Below are 21,964 nucleotides of genomic sequence, written 5' to 3'. Positions count from 1 at the left end.
TGCCATTCTCTGACTAAAGGGAGATTTTCCCTTACTTCTCACAGGCCTCCTGATTGCCCACCACCACCATAGCATGCAGTGTATGCCTCTGTGGTGTGGCTGCATGCTTCAGTGTGGTGGTGGGGATAGAATTGGGCAGTCTATTACTTCCTGTTTCTGAATTTGCTTCTGCCCAGCGGCGTAGCTAAGGGGTTAGGGGGTAGCAGGTGCACCGGGCATCAAGCTTTAGGGGGGCAACAAGCTGAGCTTGACACTAGTGACCAAAATTGTGAAAATCTTGATATGAATGAATAATACCATCGTGTTATACATTATTGGAAAGGTACCACAGACAGGCACCACCTATAAGTTGATCTCACAGATGAGTCAAGGGCAGGTTTTGAGCCCCAAATCATGGAATTTTCTATGACCCTCGGATAAGTCGGGGGTTAAACTTAGGGGGGGTCTGACTATAATTTTCTCTGATTTTACCCGAGGCCAGATCCTGAAAAATAGCCTTCCAGTAATTGTTACCTAAAAACTGTACAGTTTCTAATTTATTAAAAATAAAATAAAAGATCGTAAGATGCATTTTTGTTCATTAACTTTTAAAATTCTGGTCTTCACAACATTTATGTAAACACTGTCAGAGTAAGTGTTGTGCCTGTAAGCAACATACCAGTAGAGCCATCAGTCAAATCCTTCTTGAAGGTGCCTGGTGTGTGAAGCCAGAGGCTCTACATAGAACATGCAACATAAAACGTGCAATTGGGAGTGTGCAGTTCAGTTCACTGCAGGCAGATGAGCAACAAGGACTGAGCTGGGCACAGTTGCAGCCCTCTTTACTCAGAAGCAGACCCACTGCTTTCCATGGTGTTATTCTGAAGTACCGGTGCATTGCAGCCTGGGACTTTGCTTCAGATAGAAATGAGGATCCCATCCTGGGGCTTTAAAAACCAGACCCCTAAACTTGGGGGGGTGGGGTGTGAAATTCTTTGCAAATGACTTGCCAGGAATGTTCAGAGGCAGCAGCAAAAGGAGGAATTTCCCTTCTTCTCCAAACTGGAAGGGAGACAAAGGGGCTTTTGGGAATTGTGGGGAGGCTTTGTGGCAGCATGTGCTGCATTTCATAGCAGTAGCCCATACAGACTACAGTTCCCAGAAGCGCCTTCACTTCTCTTCCTGTCTGGAGAAGAGGCTAAAATGACTGCCTCTGAATACCGTAAGTACTGGTAAAAATTTTCCTTTTTCTCCACCTGCTTCCTGCTTCTCAGCCCATTTCCACGCCCCCCCCCACTTCACCAGATAGCTGCTGAGCTTCCATAAGCTTCCCAGAAGCTCCCAGAGGACGCTTCTCTATTCACTGCATTGACCCGGGTATAAGTTGACCAGAATCTCAGGCTCCATTTTTAGGCATAATTTTTCGACCTATAGGCGGGTATATATGGTGATTTAATGCAGGGTGCAATGAAACAAATGGCACTGGAATGTCTGTTTTCTATCAAAAATTACGGCCAATTAACCAGAAAATGAAAACACAACTGCCTTGTGGAACAAAAAGTGGATTTGCTTAACTCCAAACTGACCTATGAGACTGTGAGATGTTGTTATGATTCAGCATGGAACCAGTTACTTTTTATTTACTTAATTAAATTTGATTTTGTCATGCAGTGGGGGCTACAAAATCTTCTTTGACAGACACTTGCAGATAGATGCCTTAGCTATGCCACTGACTGGGGGGAAGCAGCAGAGCAAGTGGGCAGTGAGCTGCTGTGGGGAGGAGGTGGATTCCTCCCAATTTTCACTTTTCAAAAAGCCTGGGTGTGATGTCACTTCCAGTTGTGACATCATTTCCAGGGCAACATTTTGAGCTTGGCACCAGGCTACATGATCATTAGCTACGCCACTGCTTTCGCCCATTTGAAACATGGTTATTTGAGAATTGCAAGTGGATCCAGGGCCAGTGCAGCCTTAAGGCAACCTGATGTGCCTGCATCAGCAGTAGGGGCGCAAGGAGGCTGCACATTTGGGGTGTCCTTTACCCTGAGTCTGTCACTGCCTCCCTCTAGCCCGCTATGAACACGATCCACTTCCCACATGCTAAAAGCAAGCAGAAAGTGGATCATCCGCTTCCTTACCATGCTCCATCACATAGTTTTCCCAAACCTGGAAATGTGGGTCTTCCAGTTTTATTTAGGGGCCATGCAAAGGAAGGAGCAGAATAGTTTCAGAATGTGAGGAGCCTTGGAACAGGAAAGATGGAATTCGTTCATTGTTTTAAGTTGCTTTGTCTCTTAATAGGACTTTAAAAAACCTTTTGAAAAATCTTGGAAAGACTATGAGAACAAACTGTAAGTTGGCTTGATGCTCCCTTTCTTTTTTGGCTAATGAATTACTGCTTTGTTTTGAATTATTTGTAGTAAAATACATTTGCATGCAGCTATTAATACACCTCTTTTTTCTCTATTTGAGTGCAAAGATTGAGAAAGAAAAACGGGAACTGGCGAAACAGTATGGGATGGTGCGAACCGAAGTTATGGGAGGGGAAATTGCTGAGGAGATGGAAAAGGAGAGAAGAATGTTCCAGTTACACATGTGTGAGGTGAGGCAGATGTGACCATTTCACATTTGGGAGAAAAACTGTACACAGATTGCCAGCTGTGGCTTTTCACTATCACACATGACAGTACACAGGCTGGCTTCACATGGTTTCTTTAAATGGAAGAGAGATTCATAGAGGAAATTGCCTCATGTAAAACACTGTAGGCTGCCATGTTGGACCATCAGAAAATAAAATCTAAAAGTAATATTCATATAAAGGCCAAAAAGCCACAAGGAAGTAAGGAGGCTTTCCAGTTCATCAAAGCTACACTTCTTGAATTTGGGCATTAAGCAAAATGAGCCCACACACATCCCCACCTCAGATCAAAACAAAATGAGGGATAGGAGAGGAACAGACATTGCTGGACAGTATGAAAAGCTCGGATATGTAGATTGTTGTCATTTGAGATGATTTACATAAAAGACAGGAAAAAAACTGCTTTTTCATAAACAGTTTCCTAAACCAGGTCTCTTTTCCTGTTTGTTTGTATTAAATGGAAGCTACACATTAAATGTGGGATGTGTATGGGTTCAACCCTGATTGTTACCTGTGTGTGTGTGTGGGGGGGGGGGGGTAAATGAACTGCTGGCCACCAGGTTTCTAGGGGTCTTGGGGGTGCTTATATGGGAGAAGACTACTACAGGAATCTTAAATCTTAATATCATACAACTGATCAGAAGTGATTACATCTTGTTTGCTTCTAGTTATTAGATGACAAGTGTTCCTCTCATATTAGCAGTTGGGGAGAAAAAAATTAGTAAGTTATAATCAAAGATAAATTAAAAGAGAATACTGTAATAATTGTAAAGTATCTTTCCTTTTTAGCAGTTGAAAGACAAAAAAGTAACGATCAGTTTAAATTATCCACATACAAAGCATTGTGTTTATAATTTTAGTGTTTCTGTACTATATTAATCCTGCTAATCCTAAAAGGTATTGTTTCCCAAAGAAAATGTATGTGATGTTCTAATTAAGTCCATAATTTGGGGGAGGATAACTAGGGAGGATTTACACAAGTTGAAAGAATTAGTCACGGCAGCATATTACTTAGCTGTTGAGAGCAGAGAAGGCATAAGCAAAGAATACTTTTAAAAGAAAAAAAAACTTTGCAACTCATCTGTGTCCCTTTTTTCCTTCAAGTATCTAATTAAAGTGAATGAGATTAACACCAAGAAAGGAGTTGACTTGCTACAGAACAACATCATTCACTGCAACTCCCAGTTGAAGTAAGAGCTAACCCTTTCCATTATTTTCATTTCTCACAAATTTATTTACCAGTCAAGGGTCGGTTGCCTTCTGCAGGCTAACATATGGGCAACCCAATCTTAACCTGCGATGGAACAGCCAAGTCGACTGGCCTGCACTGCATCCAGCGCAGGTTAGGTGCAGGCTGGAGATCACTTCAAGGTCAGGGGATATTTTTTCCTTACCCCTTGTTGAGCCCCAGCCTGCCCATGGGCTACTTGGATCTATGCCAGCTATTTAGCACTATTTAGCTGGCACAAATCCAAGCAACCCATGTAAAGGTGCCTGGGCTGGGAATAGGGGTTGGGAGTGGGATTGCAATCAGCGCTGCCATGGGCAATCCCACCCCTCTCTCAAGCCCGATCCACCTCCCATTCCACCCTTCCCCACCCAAAATGCCCCCTCCCCACCCCTGGAGTGCCCTCCCACCACCCTTTCCCATGCTGTGAACCTCCCAGCACAAATGTACCCTGCTGGGCCGGCGCAGAGTTCGGATTTGGCCACCGTGCCAACCCAGCCAACTTCTGAGTTGGCGCAAAAGTGCCATATGGGATGTTTGCAATACTCTGGATCCAGCACAGGGGGCCTGAGCCAGCTCAAGTGCCACCTTCGATTGTGCTCTTGGCGTGGCATGTTAGACTACATCATTGTATTTACTTATATTACATGGTTTTGTTTTTGTAATATTTGCGCTGTCTGCTCTTGCACATTTTTTCTTTTTAACAGCCTTTTCTTCCACAAGACATATCCAGCCCCATTTCCATTATACTTTCTTGAATAATTGTCATGCTATTGCTGAAGGACAGTGTAGTGTTAAGAGGAAAGCTGTTTTCATTACTCCTTAAAAATTATCAGCAGTATAAGGCTTAAGAGAATTCTGATTCCATGAAAGTCTTGCCCAGGGATGTCAAACCCATTTCATATAGTGGGCTCAATAGCATTCATGGAGCCTGCTGAGGGCTGGAAGTGATATCATTAAGCAGGTGATGGCCAAAATAAGCACTTTGTTCTCAGTAGAAACTCATTAGCTGCAAATGATGACAGAAGACAAATTGTGTAAATCTTGATAATATTTTCAAGATATGGCAGAGCCCAATTTTCATGCTGAAAGAGCCCAATTATCACAAGGGCCAGATAAAAAACTTCTGGGGGGCACATCTGAGCCACAGGCCTTATGTTTGACACCCCTGGTCTAGCCCATCTAAAACAATAATGTCCCTTACTTTGGACTGCTATGCTAGAAGGAATAGATAACCCCATAAATACTGTAAGAATATAGAATTTGCAATGGAAGTGGGATTGAAGATCTAATTAGTGCTTATGCCAAGCTGCTAGGGTTCCTGGGGCAAAATGCTGCACTTCCCCCTCCCATGGTGCACCCTGCTCTCTCCCTGATTTGAATGCTAACAGCATTAAAAACAAATCTTCCTTCAAATAGAAAACAAGTTTCTGGCCCTAAAACCTTTGCAAGGAGTTTTCATGAGGGAGAGAATTCATAAATATTCCCTCACCTGCAGTCTAAATGGTGCAGTCTGTTCTACCATTTCATTCTGTTGCATGTGTAGACCAGGCCGCCAATGGTAGCTAACTGTAGAAGATGCCCAAGGAACGTTCAAAAACAAGGCAATGGCGACCTTCTGGCAGAGGTGTGAACTTGGGAGACTCCATCTCTTGCCATTTATCCACCCTTTTTAAAAGCCAACTGGGCTAGTGACTTTCCTCTCAAAAGTCAAGGAAGGCCAAATCTGAACTGGGAATATTATTTTCTTCTAGTTTTGTATTATTTTTTCCTATCAGTTTTTTCCAGGCCTGTTTAAAGGCAACAGAGAAGCACAAGCAGTTCATAGAGAATCTCGTCCCTGAACTCCAGCGTGTGAGTATTCTTCCTCAGTTCTGAACTGTGGATAATTGTTTTTGTATCATTCTCAAAGCACTTTTCAGAATATAAGGTGAATTACCATTTTTATTCACAATTATCTCCACAAATGTCTTACAACCACAGACCATAGGCTTGCCTGCCATTGCTGGTCAAGCACAACATACTACCTGTTTTTCCCCAAAAATCTGGAGTAGAAAATTATTTAGTGAATACTTCTGCTTTTTTCCATCATCGTTGATTTGGTTTGCATCCCACACAGTAACAAACATGTAATTACGTTTATTTAGAATGTGTAGTTAGACTGTATAGCAATAATAATCTTCAAATAGACAGTTGGATAGTAACACTACAATTCTTACTATGACATGAGGGCGTGATCCCTCTCAGAGCAAGTTTCCAGTTTCAGGGAATACCTGTTATGTCATGGCTATATGTTGCAGGGCAAACAAGCACCAAGAAGGGTTAGACAGAAGGGAAGAGGCTGTGTTGGGCATGGTGGTCTGCCCTGCTCCCCATGATTGGTTTCATACCTTAGGGTTAGTGCCCATAGTTTTGTAATGCACTCGGAACTCTGCAAATTTTTTTTGTATCAGGAATTGGCCAACATATGGGCTATGCTTGAACCACACATTTTTACCTGGCCTCTAGAGGCCCTCACATGTCTTACAAAGGTATAGTAAAAACATTTCCTGCAGTTTTACTCAAAGGGCAAAGACAATTATTCTCAAAAGATATTTATGTGCGAGAGAAGTTCCACACTGCATCTCTCTTCTGATGTTCCATACCTTTCCTCAGGGAAGAACAATGAAATGCTACACCTCAGTTCGAATGAACTGAACAGTTCATGAATGAATGAACTGAACTGAACAAAAATGAACAGTGGTGACAGACCATACTTGCAACATTTGGACCAAATGGCATGTGGTAGTTTGCCACACACTAGAAGTGGAAGCTACAGCTTGTCTCCCTTCACATGCAAAGAAAAGAGAAAGGGGAGAAGGGAGCCTGAGTCTGTGTCTCACTTCAGCTCATTCCCAATTTTCCAAACGAATACTTGGAGGACTGTGTGAATGCAACCTGTGTGTAATTCACATGGAATAAGCATTCAAAGTTCTCTGAGGAGTCAGTATATACATTTTAAATAAATACAATGTATGTCACTCTATTGCTGTCCAAGGCATTTTCCCAAAAGACAAAAATAAAATATGCTACTTTAATTGATTTTTTGGAGCCTATGTGCTCCATAGCAGGATTCCTTACTGCTACATTGTGCTGACTTTACCGAGTTTGTTCCTCTGTGAAAGGGTCACATGTGAGAAAATACACTTTAAAACCTTGGCCCACAGTCTGGAGAATGACAATACAGAAATTTGCTCTCCTTGGAACATACAATGCAGCCAAATAATTATGTTGTACATATACCTCAAACTAGCCATCTTGCTCAGATTTTTTCTCTCTCTAGATCAGTGGTTCCCAACGTCCTCCATAGGAGGAAGGAACAACCTAAGTGCTTCCGGGTGGGGGGATAACAGCAATGTGATCCCCAGAATTGTGCTGCTGGAGAAAGAGGGGGTTCCTGGCTTACTTGAAGCCAGCAATGGGGGTGCTGTGAACCTTGCAGACATCTATGCAGGGCTTCCCAAGCCTTGAAAAATAATTTTTAAAAAGTGATTGGAAGTTACTTCAGGTTTTGTGATTCGAAACTGGAAGTGGCTTCTAACCACATTTTAAAAAATTTTTTCCAGGCATGGGGAATCCTGCGGAGGTGTCCTGAACCCCATCACTGGCTTCAAGTAAGCCGGGAACACACCTCTTTTCTCAGTAACAACGTGATCCTGGGGGTTGTGTAGCTGCAATCCCCCTGCCCCCCCTTAAGGAGCCAAACCTAAGTGCTTCCCTGCACTAAGTGGGTCACAACTCACCAGTTTCAGAACCACTGCTCTTGATGATAAGGTTCATAGAGATTGATTCACAGAGAGTCCTTAATATCCAAGATAGCAACTGCTGCTGTCCTACTTTAATCCTGAACTACTGAGCAACAGGAGGGAGTGTGGGAAAGTATTTACTTGTATTTACAGTAGGAAACCTGCAGTCCTGTACAGCCCATGCTGAACCTGGCCTGGTCCCAGTCAGCCAGGTGGATCAGTAGGAGAGCAATATATGATAGCTTGACAGAACTGGACATGTCATTAAAGTTCAGGTTTAAAGTTTGAACACCTTTGTGCTCATGTATCGCATGAACTACTTCCACGTAGATGGTGATTAACCTGAGTTACTTTAGTTAATTTTAAATAATGGGGGCTTGATACTTCAGATGGACATAGGAAGCTCTTAAGTATGGAATGCAAAATAGAAGGAAGAATGCCTATGAGCAGGAGAGAACATCCTTGCTTGATGGAATGTTTACTGTTACTCCTTTCAGATGAAGGCAAAGCAGGAGGAGGAGAAGCAGCAGCTGTGTTCCCTTCGTGATCAACTGAAAGCAGCGCTGCAGCTGGAGCCCAAAGAGGTAAAACTAGTGAGGGATCATCTCATTTTGCTTGAAAGTGAACAGAAAGTTGCTCAGTGGAAATATGAACAGCCCTTCAGGTGCCTAAGGATGCATCTTTGTTGGGTGCGGGACGAGGGATCCAATTAGAGAGCACCCATTTATCTTGGGTGCAGTTCCTGCTTTCTGTGTGAAACACAGCAGCCTCTACGCTGCTGCAGAGGAAAATGTGTAGTGTGGTGAGGAGGATTTGTATCACTTGTCGGCTGGGAGAAGTTGATATCCGGTTAGGAGATTCAATCAACCTACTAACTGCTACCACCTGTTTTTCTTTGGATCTCTATGGTCAACGAAGGCAGAGGCACTAGCAGAATCAGTGCTAGGCTTTGAATGAATAGCGCACATGTTGACATGTTTCTAGACAAGTATATAAAATTTGTGCAGGGAATTGAACTGGGGCTGTTGCAGTGTTAAAGCTTTCAGGGCTAGTGTGCCAAATCATGCCCAGAGGAATGCTAACTCTCTCTCTCTCTCTCTCTCTCTCTCTCTCTCTCTCTCTCGTGTTGGAATAGTTGTCTGGAATCATTTTAAGGACATGCTCACACAGATTTTGGAGTTTTGCTCCTCTGGCCATTAGTTATAAGTGCACTTGAAAGAAAAAGAAAAAAAAATTGGTTTCCTTATTTTTCTCCAACAGGATTCTGTTAGCAAACCAGTGAGATATAACATGCACCAGTTGCAAGGAAATAAACAATTTGGCACTGAGAGATCTGGGAGCCTCTATAAGAAAAGTGACGGGTGAGTTGCAACAGGCTTGCCAAATTTATTGATTTTATTTATTTTTCACATTTTTTTATCTCCCTTCCTCCAAGGAGCTCAGGGAGGGATACATGGTTCCTTGCTTCCTCTTGTCCTCACAACAACCCTGTGAAGTAGGTGAGACTGAAAGATTGTGACTGAACCATGGTCACCCAGGAAGCTTCATGGTTGAACAGGGCTCTAAACCGGATCTTCCAGTTCTAATATCAGAACCACTACACCATCCTGCATTCTTATGAGCTTGACTTAAATACACAAATATATTCAAGGTAATACAGTTGCTGTATTACAGTACAGTATACTGTAGTATCTAGGACAGGGTTTTCCAAAGTTTGCTTCCAAGAACCAGAAGTAGCTTCTAGAGGCTTCTGCAGGCCTTTCTGAGGCCTGTGGAGGCCAATGGAGAGGGTTGCTGGTCCAGCATGCCCCAGACAAGGCCTCCAAATCCTCCCTGGCACCACCAGGAGCATTGTATCAGGTGAGGTGGGTTGCAGTGAGGTAAAGATTGGGAATTGCTGATCCAGGGTAGTCAGCATTTTTTTCTTATAGAGCTCCTGTACCTTTAACAATTGCATACCAAACAAAACTGGAACCATTTCTCATTAATCATCTCCACATTGGATTTCAGTGTATAAAGTGTATGTGCATGTTAAAACCCAGCCGTCCTTTTATGATTGAGCTACATAACATATTAACATGTGACAGCAACTGTGGTTAAAGCACGTGCTGAGCAAGATGTAAGAGCTAGCATTCATGCTAAAATATGTCTGTAGGTGATCTTGATGAATTAAAACACATCCACTAACATTTAGCAAGTTGCCACTTCAGATAAACTGGTCAGTCTAAAAAATAAACTGGTCGGTTTGTTTCTCTGGCAGTGGGAATTGCTATGGCAACCATCACTAATGAGCTCTGGCAACACACACAGTTCTTTCCACATGTATACACCCCTTGCTGGACTTGGATGTAGTCTTCATTATACTACCCTAATACTGGGTTTGGAAAAATGAGTTATTTATTTATTTAGTAAAGTGGCTAAGAGGCAGAGTTGTGCATCAGAACTTTCATGTTCAGATCAGCCATGAACTTACTGGGTGGCCTTTGGCAAGCCACTTCTTCTTGCCTTCAGCTTCTCAGCAGCAATTCAGAGATAACCATTTATGTTGCAGGCTTATTGCACACTCAAAAACTGCAATAAAATGCTACATATTGTTTCTTAATAATAATAATAATAATGAGTCTTATTCATTAATAAGACGTCTAAGGGTGCAATCCAAACCTGCGCTGGAGCAGGCAAGCCAGGAGGCTTGCGCTGCATCCAACCCATGTTCGTTGGCTGCAGCGGCTCAGCCAGAGGCAAGGGGAAGCTCTTCCCCTTACCCCTGGGTAAGGGCTGCTGGCCCCAATGGGTCTCCTCGGACCTGCACCACCTCTGTTTTGAAGCCCTCTGTTCTCCCTGGGGACGGGGGTTGGGATCCGGCATAACTGGGATCCCCACGCACCTGCCCCCGGGGCCGCCCATCACCCGCCCTTCCCCCAGCCCAGAAGCGCCTCCCACCTGCCTCCTCCACACCCCCCATGCCTAGTTTCACCGCTTGTGTCGGCACGGGTGCGCTGACACAAGTGGCAATGTGGAAGCCGTCGCGGAGGCTTCTGCTGGCCTCTGTGCATCGGCACATCTAGATGTGCTGACGCAGCTTCCTCCCACGGAGGCGCAAATGTGCTTTACGGCATGTTTGCGACCCTCCTGGGGCACCTATGCCGGCCTAAGTGCCTGTTAGAATTGCTCCCTAAGTGGTCCTGTAGTTTGTAACATGACCCCCTACCACCCCCAGCTGTAAATCAATTGTAAATCATACTTAAAAGTAAAAGGTATAAGGCAGATTGGTTCTCACATCTAAGACATTACCTACCTTTTCAACTTCATTTGCATGCCTATGTTACTTTCAGCTTAAGAAAAGTCTGGCAGAAGAGAAGATGCACAATCAAGAATGGCTATCTAACCATCTCACACAGCACGGTATGAACTGACCATAATGGGATATGTTTAGTGTAGATGGAAAGAAGAAGCTTCTGCCCTGTGCAGATGTTACCCATCGTGTGTAGAAGAACCCCTGGGATCACGCCTTGCTTGCAACACCTCCTATCAATGATGCACACGTTTAGCCCCATCCCACCCTCCGTGTACTCAGTTTTTGTCAGCAGTGGCAAACTCTGATTATACGTTCCCTGTGATTGTCATCCTGGAAGATTCCAGGAATAAAGTCAACAATTCACCAAAATGGGCCTAATTAAATTACAGGAGTGGTATTGCATTTGCTCTGTATAAGAAGGTCCCAGATTTGATCCTTGGTATCTCCAGGTAGGTCAAGGGAAAACCTCTTTCAGACTTTCTAAAGAGCTTCTACCAGTCAGTGGAGACACTGCTGAGTTAGGAGAACCAATGACCTGGACATACTTCATATTCTGAAACTGAGAACCCAATGGTGACGTGGACCTCAAGTGAGACTGACAACTTATGCTTGCTTTTTTGATGTTAGTTCTACTAGATTCAATGGGATTCAGTTACTGTAGATCACTGTGCAGTTGGACATTTTAAAAACTGACTTCCCCCCCCTTTACCTAGTTACATCGACCTCCAGTTAAGCTGAATTTGCTCACTTGCCAAGTGAAACCGAACGTGGATGACAGGAAGTGCTTTGATCTTATTTCCCGTAAGTCCGATCTCAATTAATATAAGTTCTCCTTAAGAAGAGTTTGATAAGCAGCCTATTTCTGTTCAAAAAATAAGTTGAGAGACTTTGGTATTGGTTCAGAGGTGAGTCTTGAGCATGGTTCTTATTTATATGAATCATAAGTCCATGTCCGGAATGCCAGCATTTATCTGAAAACTAAGCTCTAAGATAATATCTATAATAAAGGAGGAAATGTATAGTAGTTTTGTGGGTATGAAAGAAAAGTGTGTAAATCTTTCCACTGGACAGTAGTGTTCCCCCACAGATCACAATTACAATGAAGCAACAGAGCTACTGACCTAAGATAGAATCCTAACCATATGGTTTACAGTATCAATGTGATTCATTTGCACTTAAAAATGATGTTACACTGAGCTAAGTCAGTTGGAATATACTGGTTTAAGTTGTATTTGTTAAAATCTATGTTTGGTCAGAATTGCCTCAATTTCTGGGAAGCCAGCCTGTAAATAACTATTCTCAGACTGTAGCAAAACAACCCCAGATGTGCATTGTCAACTCTAGACACTTGTGTGTTATGTTGCTAAGGCACACCTGGACTTACCTAGTTTTTGTTCTATATTTATAGCAACATAGAATCATTGATTTGGATAGTGGTCTTCAAAGTCATCTAATCCAACCCTCTACCTGAAGCAGGAAAATCCTCTCTAGACCATCTAGAGCCTGTTGAGCCTCTGCTTGAAGACCTCCAGTGAGGGAGAACGCACCCCTTCTCTCTGTAATTGGTTCTATTGCTGAACTGCTCTTGCCTTTAAGAAATTTCTCATGATATTCATCTGTCATCTCCCCTCTTGCAGCTTATAGTTTGTTGACTGCAAGTTTGGGCATATAGAAACATCTGTTTCTGGGCTATGTTTTGTTCAGCTATTACAGTCAGTTCTTTTTAGGTGTCTGAAAAACCTACTCATACCGAATCATTGAGCCTATGGGGGAAAAGGGGTTAGGTTCCAGGGGAACCTTTTCAATATACACTCTATGAACTTTATGAACCTGAATCTTACCTTGAAGTCTATGGAGCTTGTTGATAGTGAGGGCTCATCATCATCTTCAATATCTGATGCTTCCTCCTCCTTGCTGGGTATCATTACTTTGAAGGTTGTGGCAATGACCATTTCCCTATGCTGGCTATTCCTCAACTCATTGAAGTTTCATTGAAGCTCAACAACAAAGTTTCAGAGTGTACCTGTGGGGAGTGGGTTGCTTCACCCTTTCTCCTCTATCAACTGTCTCCTGGCTACTCTCTGAGCTTGCCCTAGCACCAGAGCAGCCCACAGGTAGCCTTCCAGAGACCATCATTGGCCTCTCACTATCACCGGGGTTGTGAAGGCTCAGCTGGAATCTCTGAGATGGTGCCCAAGATGGTAGGGCAAGTCTGGACGTGGACACAGATGTGTCTGATGATTCTCCATGGGCCAATACCAATGCTGATTGATGTTTGATGTGGAAAATTGACCCAATCCAGACATCTTTCTAAAAAATGAGAAGTATAATTGGCTGGATGCAATTATCGCAACCCCCTCCCCCATTGGCCATATACTATGGCATCACTTTCTCTTCCCCCTGCATGGTACCAGTGCTACCTTCTGTTTGCAAAGAGGCCACTGTCACTCCTCCTCCTCCCCCTGCAACCTTTCTCACCCCTGCCTTCCTTCCTGCTTGTAGCTGTGACGAGCCCCCCACCCCACTCACATCTAAAGAGAACTGACTGTATTTCAAATGTAAACTTTCTTTGTTCTGTTTTTCTTTTTTCTTCAGATAACCGAACATACCACTTTTTAGCTGAGGATGAGCAGGATTGTACTGTGTAAGTACTGGGGAAGAGGAGGGAGGAGAAGGTAGAACTAACCCTGAGACAGAAGGGGTGCATGGGTAGCATTCTTTCTGCTCTGAGAAACTTCCTCACACTCATTTATTGCCTCATATCACACATAAGAGAGTGACTTATGTGGGAGGTTTCTTAGACTCATTGCAGCTTGTGGCTTTTATTTACTTCCATGTGCAGCAGTCCATACAATCTACTAGACACAGAGCTGACCTTGGTTGAGTCCAAGATCTTCAGAAAGAGAGGCAAAATCCCACTCAGCTGTCAACAATTTCCTCCTGCATTGCAGATGGATCTCTGTCCTCAGCAACAGTAAAGAAGAGGCCCTGAATGTAGCATTCAGACAAGCACCAGGCAGGCAAGGGTGTAGCATGGAGGACCTGACTGGAGCCATCATTGAGGAAATAAAACGCATGCCAGGAAACACCACATGCTGTGACTGCTCAGCATCAGGTACAAAAAGAGACCACGAATTCTTCCCACCTTGCCCTGAAATAATCAAACTGTAGAAATGGCTGCACATATGACATGCAAGCATCTTCCCCCTGCTTTGTAGTTTGACCATTCCCTCAGTAATGCAACCCAGTATCGTTTTATGCATGGTGAAGGATGAGCACAGAGAGAGGTAAATGTGGTGGGGGGTGGAGGAAGGAACCAGAATTGGGCAGTGCACCAGGACTTAGCAGACCAAACATGATCACAAGTGGTGAGATCATTTCATGAATGCATGACAGTTGTCCATCATCTCCAGCAAGGTGACTAACCATATCCATGTGCTTCCTTTAGACCCAGCATGGCTTTCCATTAATTTGGGAATCCTAATCTGCATTGAATGCTCTGGGATTCACCGAGAGATGGGTGTTCACCACTCCCGCATCCAGTCACTAGCCTTGGACAAGCTATCAACATCAGAGCTTCTGGTAAGGAGCTGACTTTATTCTGAATCGCCACTACCTTTTCAAAGTTCATGACTGTATTTCTCATTCCCTATGCAACCGGATTATCTTCTTTCAAACCTAGTTTGGGAGACAGCATTTCTTGACTCTGCAGAGAAATCCTCAACTTTCTGCTTAACCCCTCCTTTTTTTTTGCCTACTGTCATTGTGCATTCTGTGGTCTTGCCTCTCTTATTCACCCACGGTTGTGATTTATTTCCTCCTTACCCCTCTGTACAATTTAAGTTTAGCAGACATGAATAACAGAGCTACTAATCAAATGTTACTGCAGTTCAAAAGTTCTCCAACTCTCACCTGTCCTTCTTCATCCCAAAATAACATAGATGTGATCAGTTTTTCTATATTAATCTCAATCTTACTTGTTTTGCAGTTGGCAAAGAATATTGGAAACTCAGTATTTAATGACATCATGGAAGCCAGCCTGCCAAGTTCATCTCCAAAGCCTACTACTGACAGTGCTATGTAAATATTTTTTCTATTCTTTATTATGGAGAGAACAGAAAAAAAGAAAGTCCTGATCTCTAAAGCCAGAGTAGAACGTGTAGCCAGAGAGCCAGAGTAGAAAGTGCTTCGTAGCACTTTCAAGAGTACCTGTTTTTAGCATAAAGTGTCATAGAATTTATTTAATCTGATTCTGCTAACTCAGCCTGAAAATAGAATGCACAGTGAAAAAAATAAAAGCAAGTGAGATTACTGTAATCTTTTACTTTGATCTCAGGGTCATGTAAGACTCTGCAAAAAATATTAATGTACTGAATAATGAGACAGGTGAGAGAAAATAGCAATTGAACATAAGATAAATTGTAAATGAATATAGTTCCCTTTATTTTGTTTCCTATCTACCATTGGTAGATTGTGCCAGACTAACATTATAGGAATGCCTTGTTCATAGCTTGTTCTGTTCATGGCACAAATTATCTGGATGATTCAGATTACATCTGTAGAAAATTAGCATGTAGATGTAAGCTGATACCTGAGGAAGTCTGCTGTGGGACTTGTCCAGACTTCATATGCTCTTGTTTCAATGCAGATAACAGGGATGTAGGAAGTGTTCTTAAGAACTCATCCAGCCATGAAAGCATTAGTATGTTTGTCATGTCAGTATTGTTTTATCCTGATCTGCTCTCACAACAATGAACATGGAAATCTGTTTTGTATGTGCACAGCATAGCCCACAGTTGTCCTTATCAACCAGGAATGGCAAGAACACTTGGAGACTAAAACAGTATTAATCTCTAAAATGAGAACCACCAATTTGGTTCCCTCCGACTGAAGTCATTGGTCTATACTAGGTTCTTTTGGTTCTTCAGTCCTACAGTGCCATGAGATTCGAAACTCACAAGTCGAAAATGTCTTCCTTGGTGGCAAAAAAAGAGCATGGTGGGGAGGCTGAGAAGGGGGTAGGGAAGAAATGGAATAGCCCCTGCCTGTTAGTACCTTCAGGGTCTGGGCTTCTGCTCAGTGGCGTAGCTGGAGGGGGGTGGAGCACTCAGGCTGGCAGCGAGGCAGGCAAGTGGCCCCTCCCTTCAGAGCCATTCCCGGCAGGGGGAGCAAAACAGAGCCGAACAGCTCCATTATGCTCCCCCTTGCTAGGAATGGCTCCGAAAGGAGGGTCTGCTTGCCCGCCTCGCTGCCAGCCTGAGTGCTCCGCCCCCCCTCCAGCTACGCCACCGCTTCTACTGATAGTTGGCAGTGATCACCATCATTGTCAGGCTACTGCTGCTCCTTTTCCAGGTGGATTTGTGCTACTTGGAATCTGTGGTTTTTGTGCCTACTTCTCCCGTATCTTTACAGGACACTTCGGAAGGATTTCATCATTTCTAAGTATGTGAATAGGAAGTATGCTGCCCTAAGGATTGCAGGAAACTCAGCTGTCAGGCTCAAGGACCTGCAGAATGCTGTCAGAGAGAAGGACTTGTGCATTTTGCTTCAGGCGTATGCTGAAAAGGTTGATTTAAGTGAACCTGTTTTGGAGTCCTGTCAGGTGAGACTTCCTTTTTCTGGGAGTGTGTTTTCTCTCTTATACAGAGTTAACAAGACCTGGCCCTTCCATAAGGCTGACTGAACTGATTGCCCCACCTTCATGCATCAGCTCACCTCCACTGGTCTCCTCACCTTACTCCTTTCCTTGGATGGGAAAAGGAAATGGGAGACAATATGGAGGAGGAAATGTGGAGGAGAGGTGGGCTAGAGCATCTGCACTCTTCTTTCCACCATACTTCTTCTACTGCTCCATCTCCCTCTCTCTTTTCCAGTCCAGGGAGTGGAAGGACCAGAGGCTGGCACATCATCAGGTAAGGCGATGGGCAGCATTTGAAATACTGCCTCATGCACCAGGATGCCTTGGGATGGCCATGCAGATGTGAGTAGTGTAACAAGTTTCACAGTGAAGAGCATGTCCGGCACATGTTCTTAAAACCATACTCAAGGCACTGGTTCTTGAAACCATGATTTAGTGAGAATGACTAACCTGTAGTTCTTCAGTGTTACTTTGATTATTTGGCTGTTGCTTCAAGGCCATTTTCTTCCATGATAGGAAAACACAGTAATTTTCTCTTCTTCCTCTTGCCTCAGTTTCCTTTGGATTTGTATTCCCCCTGCTGCTGTATGTCCATGTTAGGAAGACCCAGCACCCTTGCCACAGCTGGGTTTTTGGTTTTTTTTTGCATATTTCTCCCATTGCCTCTCATTGCTTTCCTGTCAGCTTTGTATCGTCTGTTTTGTAAAATATGATTAACAAGATTATCAAATCAACTCTGTTTACTAGTAAACACCTGTAGGTTTGAACGGCCTTCTTTCTCAACCAAGTATAGTAACAATCAAGTAGATCTCAAGGGTTTTGCACCTGAGACCAAAGGACACATTTTGTATGGTTCCATGATTCTTTATCCCTGACGGGTTTTTTAAAAAGCAAAGCATCAGTAGATGGACTTCAAAGCTGAGTGGAGAGTGGGTGGGAGTGTCTGCTTAGCCCTGCCAGCTCTTTAAAAAAAATTGCAGACTCTGTATCTCTCCTTATGTTGGTGAAATGCAGTTGGGGGACTTTTTTGAGTGGTCAAATGAGTTTTTAGCAGGATTATAGAGTTCTTTGCATCTCTCTTGCCTTTTTAAGAACAGCTCTGCCAGAAAAAAAAAATCGAAGCATTATGTAATATGTAGTCTTGCCCTATTTTCTATAAGGACTGGATTCTTGCAAAATGTTATCCAGAGCCAACATGAACTTTCCTCTGAAACTTTGCCTTTGGAGTGTTTTCCAGAGAGTAGAAACAATAAACTAATGCTCCCCATATTGCTAAATGTGAGCAGTGGCCAGGTCTGCACTGACTTTCAAGGAAATATGAAACAACAATTGCATGCTCACTTGGTGCTTGTTTCTTCTTTAAAGGAACCTGGGGAAACTCTTCTGCATCTGGCTGTTCTCCTATGTGACCGAACCTCTTTGCATATTGTAGATTTTCTGGTACAGAACAGGTAAGTTGATTCCACAGACCTGCCTGATCAGTTGAATGAAGGAAGACCTCCTATTGTGTTTTCCACAAAAAACATGAATGAGGGCAGGTGACGAGTTCTGGACTGAAAGCACTGAAGTGCTATTTCTCTAGCACAGTAGATCTTTTGTACATTTCTTTGCAAAAGGGTCTCTGCGTTTTGAAAAAAGTTCTACTTGGACTGAGGAAGTCTTGTCTCCTTGGCCTTTCTTGGGGCCCTCATAAACCACTATGTGGTTGCATTTTTTTAATAGTAGTACCCTTCTATTGCAGGATTTTTTTCAATCTTTTCATCCAAACCATTCTTAAATAAAAATTACTTGAATAAGAATTCCTGTACTGCGTTTCAGTTCTTGGGAATAGCTCTGGCAGAAATAGCTCTGGCTCATCCATGAGGCCAGTTGAAGCAGTTGCTTCAGGCAGCAGAATTGGGGGGGGGTGTGCCCACATCTGTCTGTCTGCTTTCTTTCACTCCTCCTCCTCCTCTCTACTGCCCCAATTGGAAAAGGAAGATGGGAACAGAGATGAACTCTGGAGGGAGGAGAATGCTGAGCTAGATATTGGACAGTGAGAGGAGCAGAGGCTGGCACGTTGTTGGATAAGGGGGGGCAGGATTAGGGGTGCAAGTCTTGAGCCAGCCCTGGTTCTGTAGAACAAGGCCTGAGACATAGAATTGAACTATAATCTCTTCCACAGCTGCCAGCAGAGTTGCTGACTGCTTATCTAAGATCATTTTTGGCCACTGTATGTTGTGATATATGTATGTTTGTCTGGATTGTGAATGTAAGGTGATCTCTTTGTGGACACTGGCTCTAGTACATGTTTAATGCCCACCAGAGAAACAGGTAATTGGGTTGCATCTAAGAAAGAAAGAAATGAAGCAGAAACTGTACATGGCTAATAATTGTGTCTCATCCAGTGGGAACCTGATGAAGCAGACAACCAAAGGAAATACCCCACTTCATTACTGCAGCCTTCACAATAAACCTGACTGTATCAAACTCCTTCTGCGAGCCAAAGCCAACATTGCTATTAGTAAGTCATTGGTGAACAAAATTATGGTTTGAGTTAGAAGGGAAAGACCTGGCTCCTAGATTCTTATTACCATATTTCAATTAATTAATAGTATGTTTTCTGATGCTTTTATTTTGCTTCCTCCTCATTCCCTTGTACATAGTTTCTTTCTCTGTGGATTCCCTGATTTCTGGTATTCCTTGGCAGGGGTGAGAATGTAGAAACCTACTCCTATAGTTGTGATTATACTATTGCTGTAGCATTTTAAGGAGATACGATTGCATCTAACCCAGCTCAATCTCATTGACATCAGTAGTTTAAGTGCAGACATGCTGCTTAAGTAGTTTGTGGATTTCAAAGTCTTAAAGTCATATCATACAAAATAAATTAGTTGAGAGCACACTGAAGTCTACTGTACTGCCCTAGAGAATAAAAGTGTTGCAAATGTAGTTGTGGGTCTGCATTTTGCATGCTGCAATGCATTCGCTAAAAACACACAACATTTCTGCCTGAGCCACAGCAAAGCGGAATTCCACCCCAGGTGCAGCATCAGGGAGGTTTCCTATGTCAAGAAGCATTTTCTTTTCTTGGGTACCCTGCCCAAACTTCCTATTGCTTCCACATTCATTGTTTTGTCTTGAATGGATATTCCTTTTGTGAGAAGCCCCTCCCCCAGCTACCACTGTCAAAGGAGGAAGGAACCAAAGTGTTAGAGTGGTTCTCTTGGCTATCTGGAATTTTAAGTCCCCTTGTAATTAGTGTGGACTCTTCTAAGTACACAAGGCCTCCACATGAACACCCCTGCAACTACCTAACTGACACCACACCTTGGGAAGAAGAGAATTTAACAGTGAGACAACCAACCATTTCTGTTCGTCTCTCAACTGGAACTTTGAGCTAACTCACCGTAGACACTCGCCTATAAGTCAACCCCACAGATAAGTTGAGGGCAGGTTTTGAGCTTTTCTATGACCCTTGGATAAGTCGGGGGTTAAACTTAGGGGGGTATCTGACTATAGTTTTGTCTTATTTTATCCAAGGCCAGATCCTGAAAAATAACCTACCACTAATTGTTACCTAAGAACTGTAGTCTCTAATTTATTAAAAACATTGTAAAAGATCATAAGATACATTTTTATTCTTTTTTAAATTCTGGTCTTCACCACCTTTTTGTAAACACTATCAGAGTAAGTGCACTGTAAACTACATACCAGTAAAACAGTGGTTCCCAACCTGGTATTCACGTACTCCCAGGGACACTCAACAGGACCTTTAGGGATAATTGAAAAAGAATGAAATAATGGCATAAAAAAGGCAGACCATGCTCCAGAATGCCTTGCAAGGCAGGAATGCCTTGCAAGGACCAGCAGGGCAGGAAGGGAGGTAGCTAGTTGGCTGTGAAAGCCCCACCAATAGCTAGTTTTTGGTCATCAATTCATCTATGAACCAGTGATTGAAAACCAGCACAGTAAGAAAGCTGAAACATAATATGGAAAGTGATCAATTACCCAGAATTTATCAGCACACTTTTGGTGCAAAACAGTGCAAAGGCAGAGTCTTCTGTTCTTCAAACAGATGAAAAGAGAAAATATGTCATGAATACATGAAGTGTGGGCTTTCATATGGAGGAGATGAAGGCTTGTATTATTAATTACAAACATTTTGCTAATATGAAGGATACAATTTATGGAAATGGGCTGCCATGGGTTATGCAAGTGAAAGAGGTTGGGAACCACTTCAGGAGATCCATGAATCAAATCCACCTTGAAGGTGGACATGAGGAGAACCATGAATCAAAGACACCTTTAAGGTGTCTGGTGTGTTAAGCCAGAAGCTCTACATACAACATACAACCCATAACACATAACTGAGAGTGTGCAATTCAATTCACAGCAGAGAGATGAGATATTTGCAACCCTTTTTACTCAGAAGTAGACCCACTGCTTTCCATGGGTGTTATTCTTAAGTAATGGTGCACTGAATTGTAGCCTGGGAAGGAGGGTCCCATCCTGGTGTTTCAAAAAACAGACCTGCTTTGCAGGCATTTGCAAAGCAAAACCAGGCTGCAGCAGAAGGAAGGAGAATAAAAGGTTAACTTTGGCTGGAATGTCCCTGGAAAGTAACTGTAGCAACTAAGGAGGTGCCTGCCTGAGCTGAGTAACAGCTCAGCTGAGAAAGGAAACTGTTCAAAGTTGAAAGGCTCTGCCCTCTGATTGACCCGGAGATAAGGCGAAGTGAGAATTGGAGCTTGATTACTTGGTAAAAATTTCACCTACTATACAGTGAGTATCTATGGTATATTAAAAGAGATAGACAGCATCTGTGAGACTGCTCCCTGTGTCTGAGGGAAAGTGATGTATTTTCCACAACTTGAGGATGTGGACCTACCTGTGTGGGATGAGGACGGTGAGTGGGGTTCCTACAAGATCCCATGTAGCCATACTCCATAGAGATAAAACTCTAATGGGCTTTCCATCATATGCAGATCCTTAAACCTGTTTTGGTTTCTCGCTTGAATCCAAGAACAAATCAAAACGGAGTTGTTAAGAAGATTATTTCAAAAGAATCAAATCTGTAACAGTATGCTCCATTCTTCTGACATCTAATGTTTCTCAACAGCTAATGAGTCTGGAGAAACAGCCCTGGATATTGCAAGACAAAGGAATCATACCATGTGTGAGGAATTGGTAAGACATGGGCAGTTTCTGCCCCCTTTTGAAGCATGGGATGAGACATTTAAATAGATAATTTCTTGGGTTGTGAAGTAGCTGGGTTCTGGAATCCAAATGTACCCAGGTTTTGAGATCCAGACTGAAGACAAAATTAAGATGTATGAGTATTCATATTGATATCTTTTCAGAAACTTGAAGTATTATAGAGCTATTACCATTTATGCACACTGAATATTGCCATGGTCTC

General features: G+C 43.0%; 1 protein-coding gene across 2 annotated transcripts in view; it reads left to right on the top strand.

Moving 5' to 3' along the window:
• LOC136648803 (arf-GAP with SH3 domain, ANK repeat and PH domain-containing protein 1-like) overlaps window positions 1-21,964 on the top strand; it is a 43,144-nt gene that overhangs the window by 8,853 nt on the left and 12,327 nt on the right. Inside the window, exons 5-21 of one of the 2 annotated variants that reach the window (XM_066625043.1) lie at window positions 2,281-2,330; window positions 2,452-2,581; window positions 3,722-3,807; window positions 5,624-5,699; window positions 8,128-8,214; window positions 8,891-8,991; window positions 10,963-11,032; window positions 11,639-11,726; window positions 13,521-13,569; window positions 13,877-14,040; window positions 14,374-14,507; window positions 14,914-15,005; window positions 16,338-16,527; window positions 16,799-16,837; window positions 17,929-18,014; window positions 18,951-19,066; window positions 21,665-21,732. In XM_066625043.1, the coding sequence (XP_066481140.1) occupies window positions 2,281-2,330; window positions 2,452-2,581; window positions 3,722-3,807; window positions 5,624-5,699; window positions 8,128-8,214; window positions 8,891-8,991; window positions 10,963-11,032; window positions 11,639-11,726; window positions 13,521-13,569; window positions 13,877-14,040; window positions 14,374-14,507; window positions 14,914-15,005; window positions 16,338-16,527; window positions 16,799-16,837; window positions 17,929-18,014; window positions 18,951-19,066; window positions 21,665-21,732 (1,626 nt within the window). The remainder of the gene's footprint in view (window positions 1-2,280; window positions 2,331-2,451; window positions 2,582-3,721; window positions 3,808-5,623; window positions 5,700-8,127; window positions 8,215-8,890; window positions 8,992-10,962; window positions 11,033-11,638; window positions 11,727-13,520; window positions 13,570-13,876; window positions 14,041-14,373; window positions 14,508-14,913; window positions 15,006-16,337; window positions 16,528-16,798; window positions 16,838-17,928; window positions 18,015-18,950; window positions 19,067-21,664; window positions 21,733-21,964) is intronic. The other variant, XM_066625044.1, reaches the window with a different exon arrangement.

Source organism: Tiliqua scincoides, chromosome 4, assembly GCF_035046505.1.
Source record: "Tiliqua scincoides isolate rTilSci1 chromosome 4, rTilSci1.hap2, whole genome shotgun sequence".
In the NCBI taxonomy this organism is placed as follows: Eukaryota; Metazoa; Chordata; class Lepidosauria; order Squamata; family Scincidae; genus Tiliqua; species Tiliqua scincoides.
Note: the sequence above shows the minus strand (reverse complement) of the source record. Positions and strands in the feature narration are given on the sequence as shown.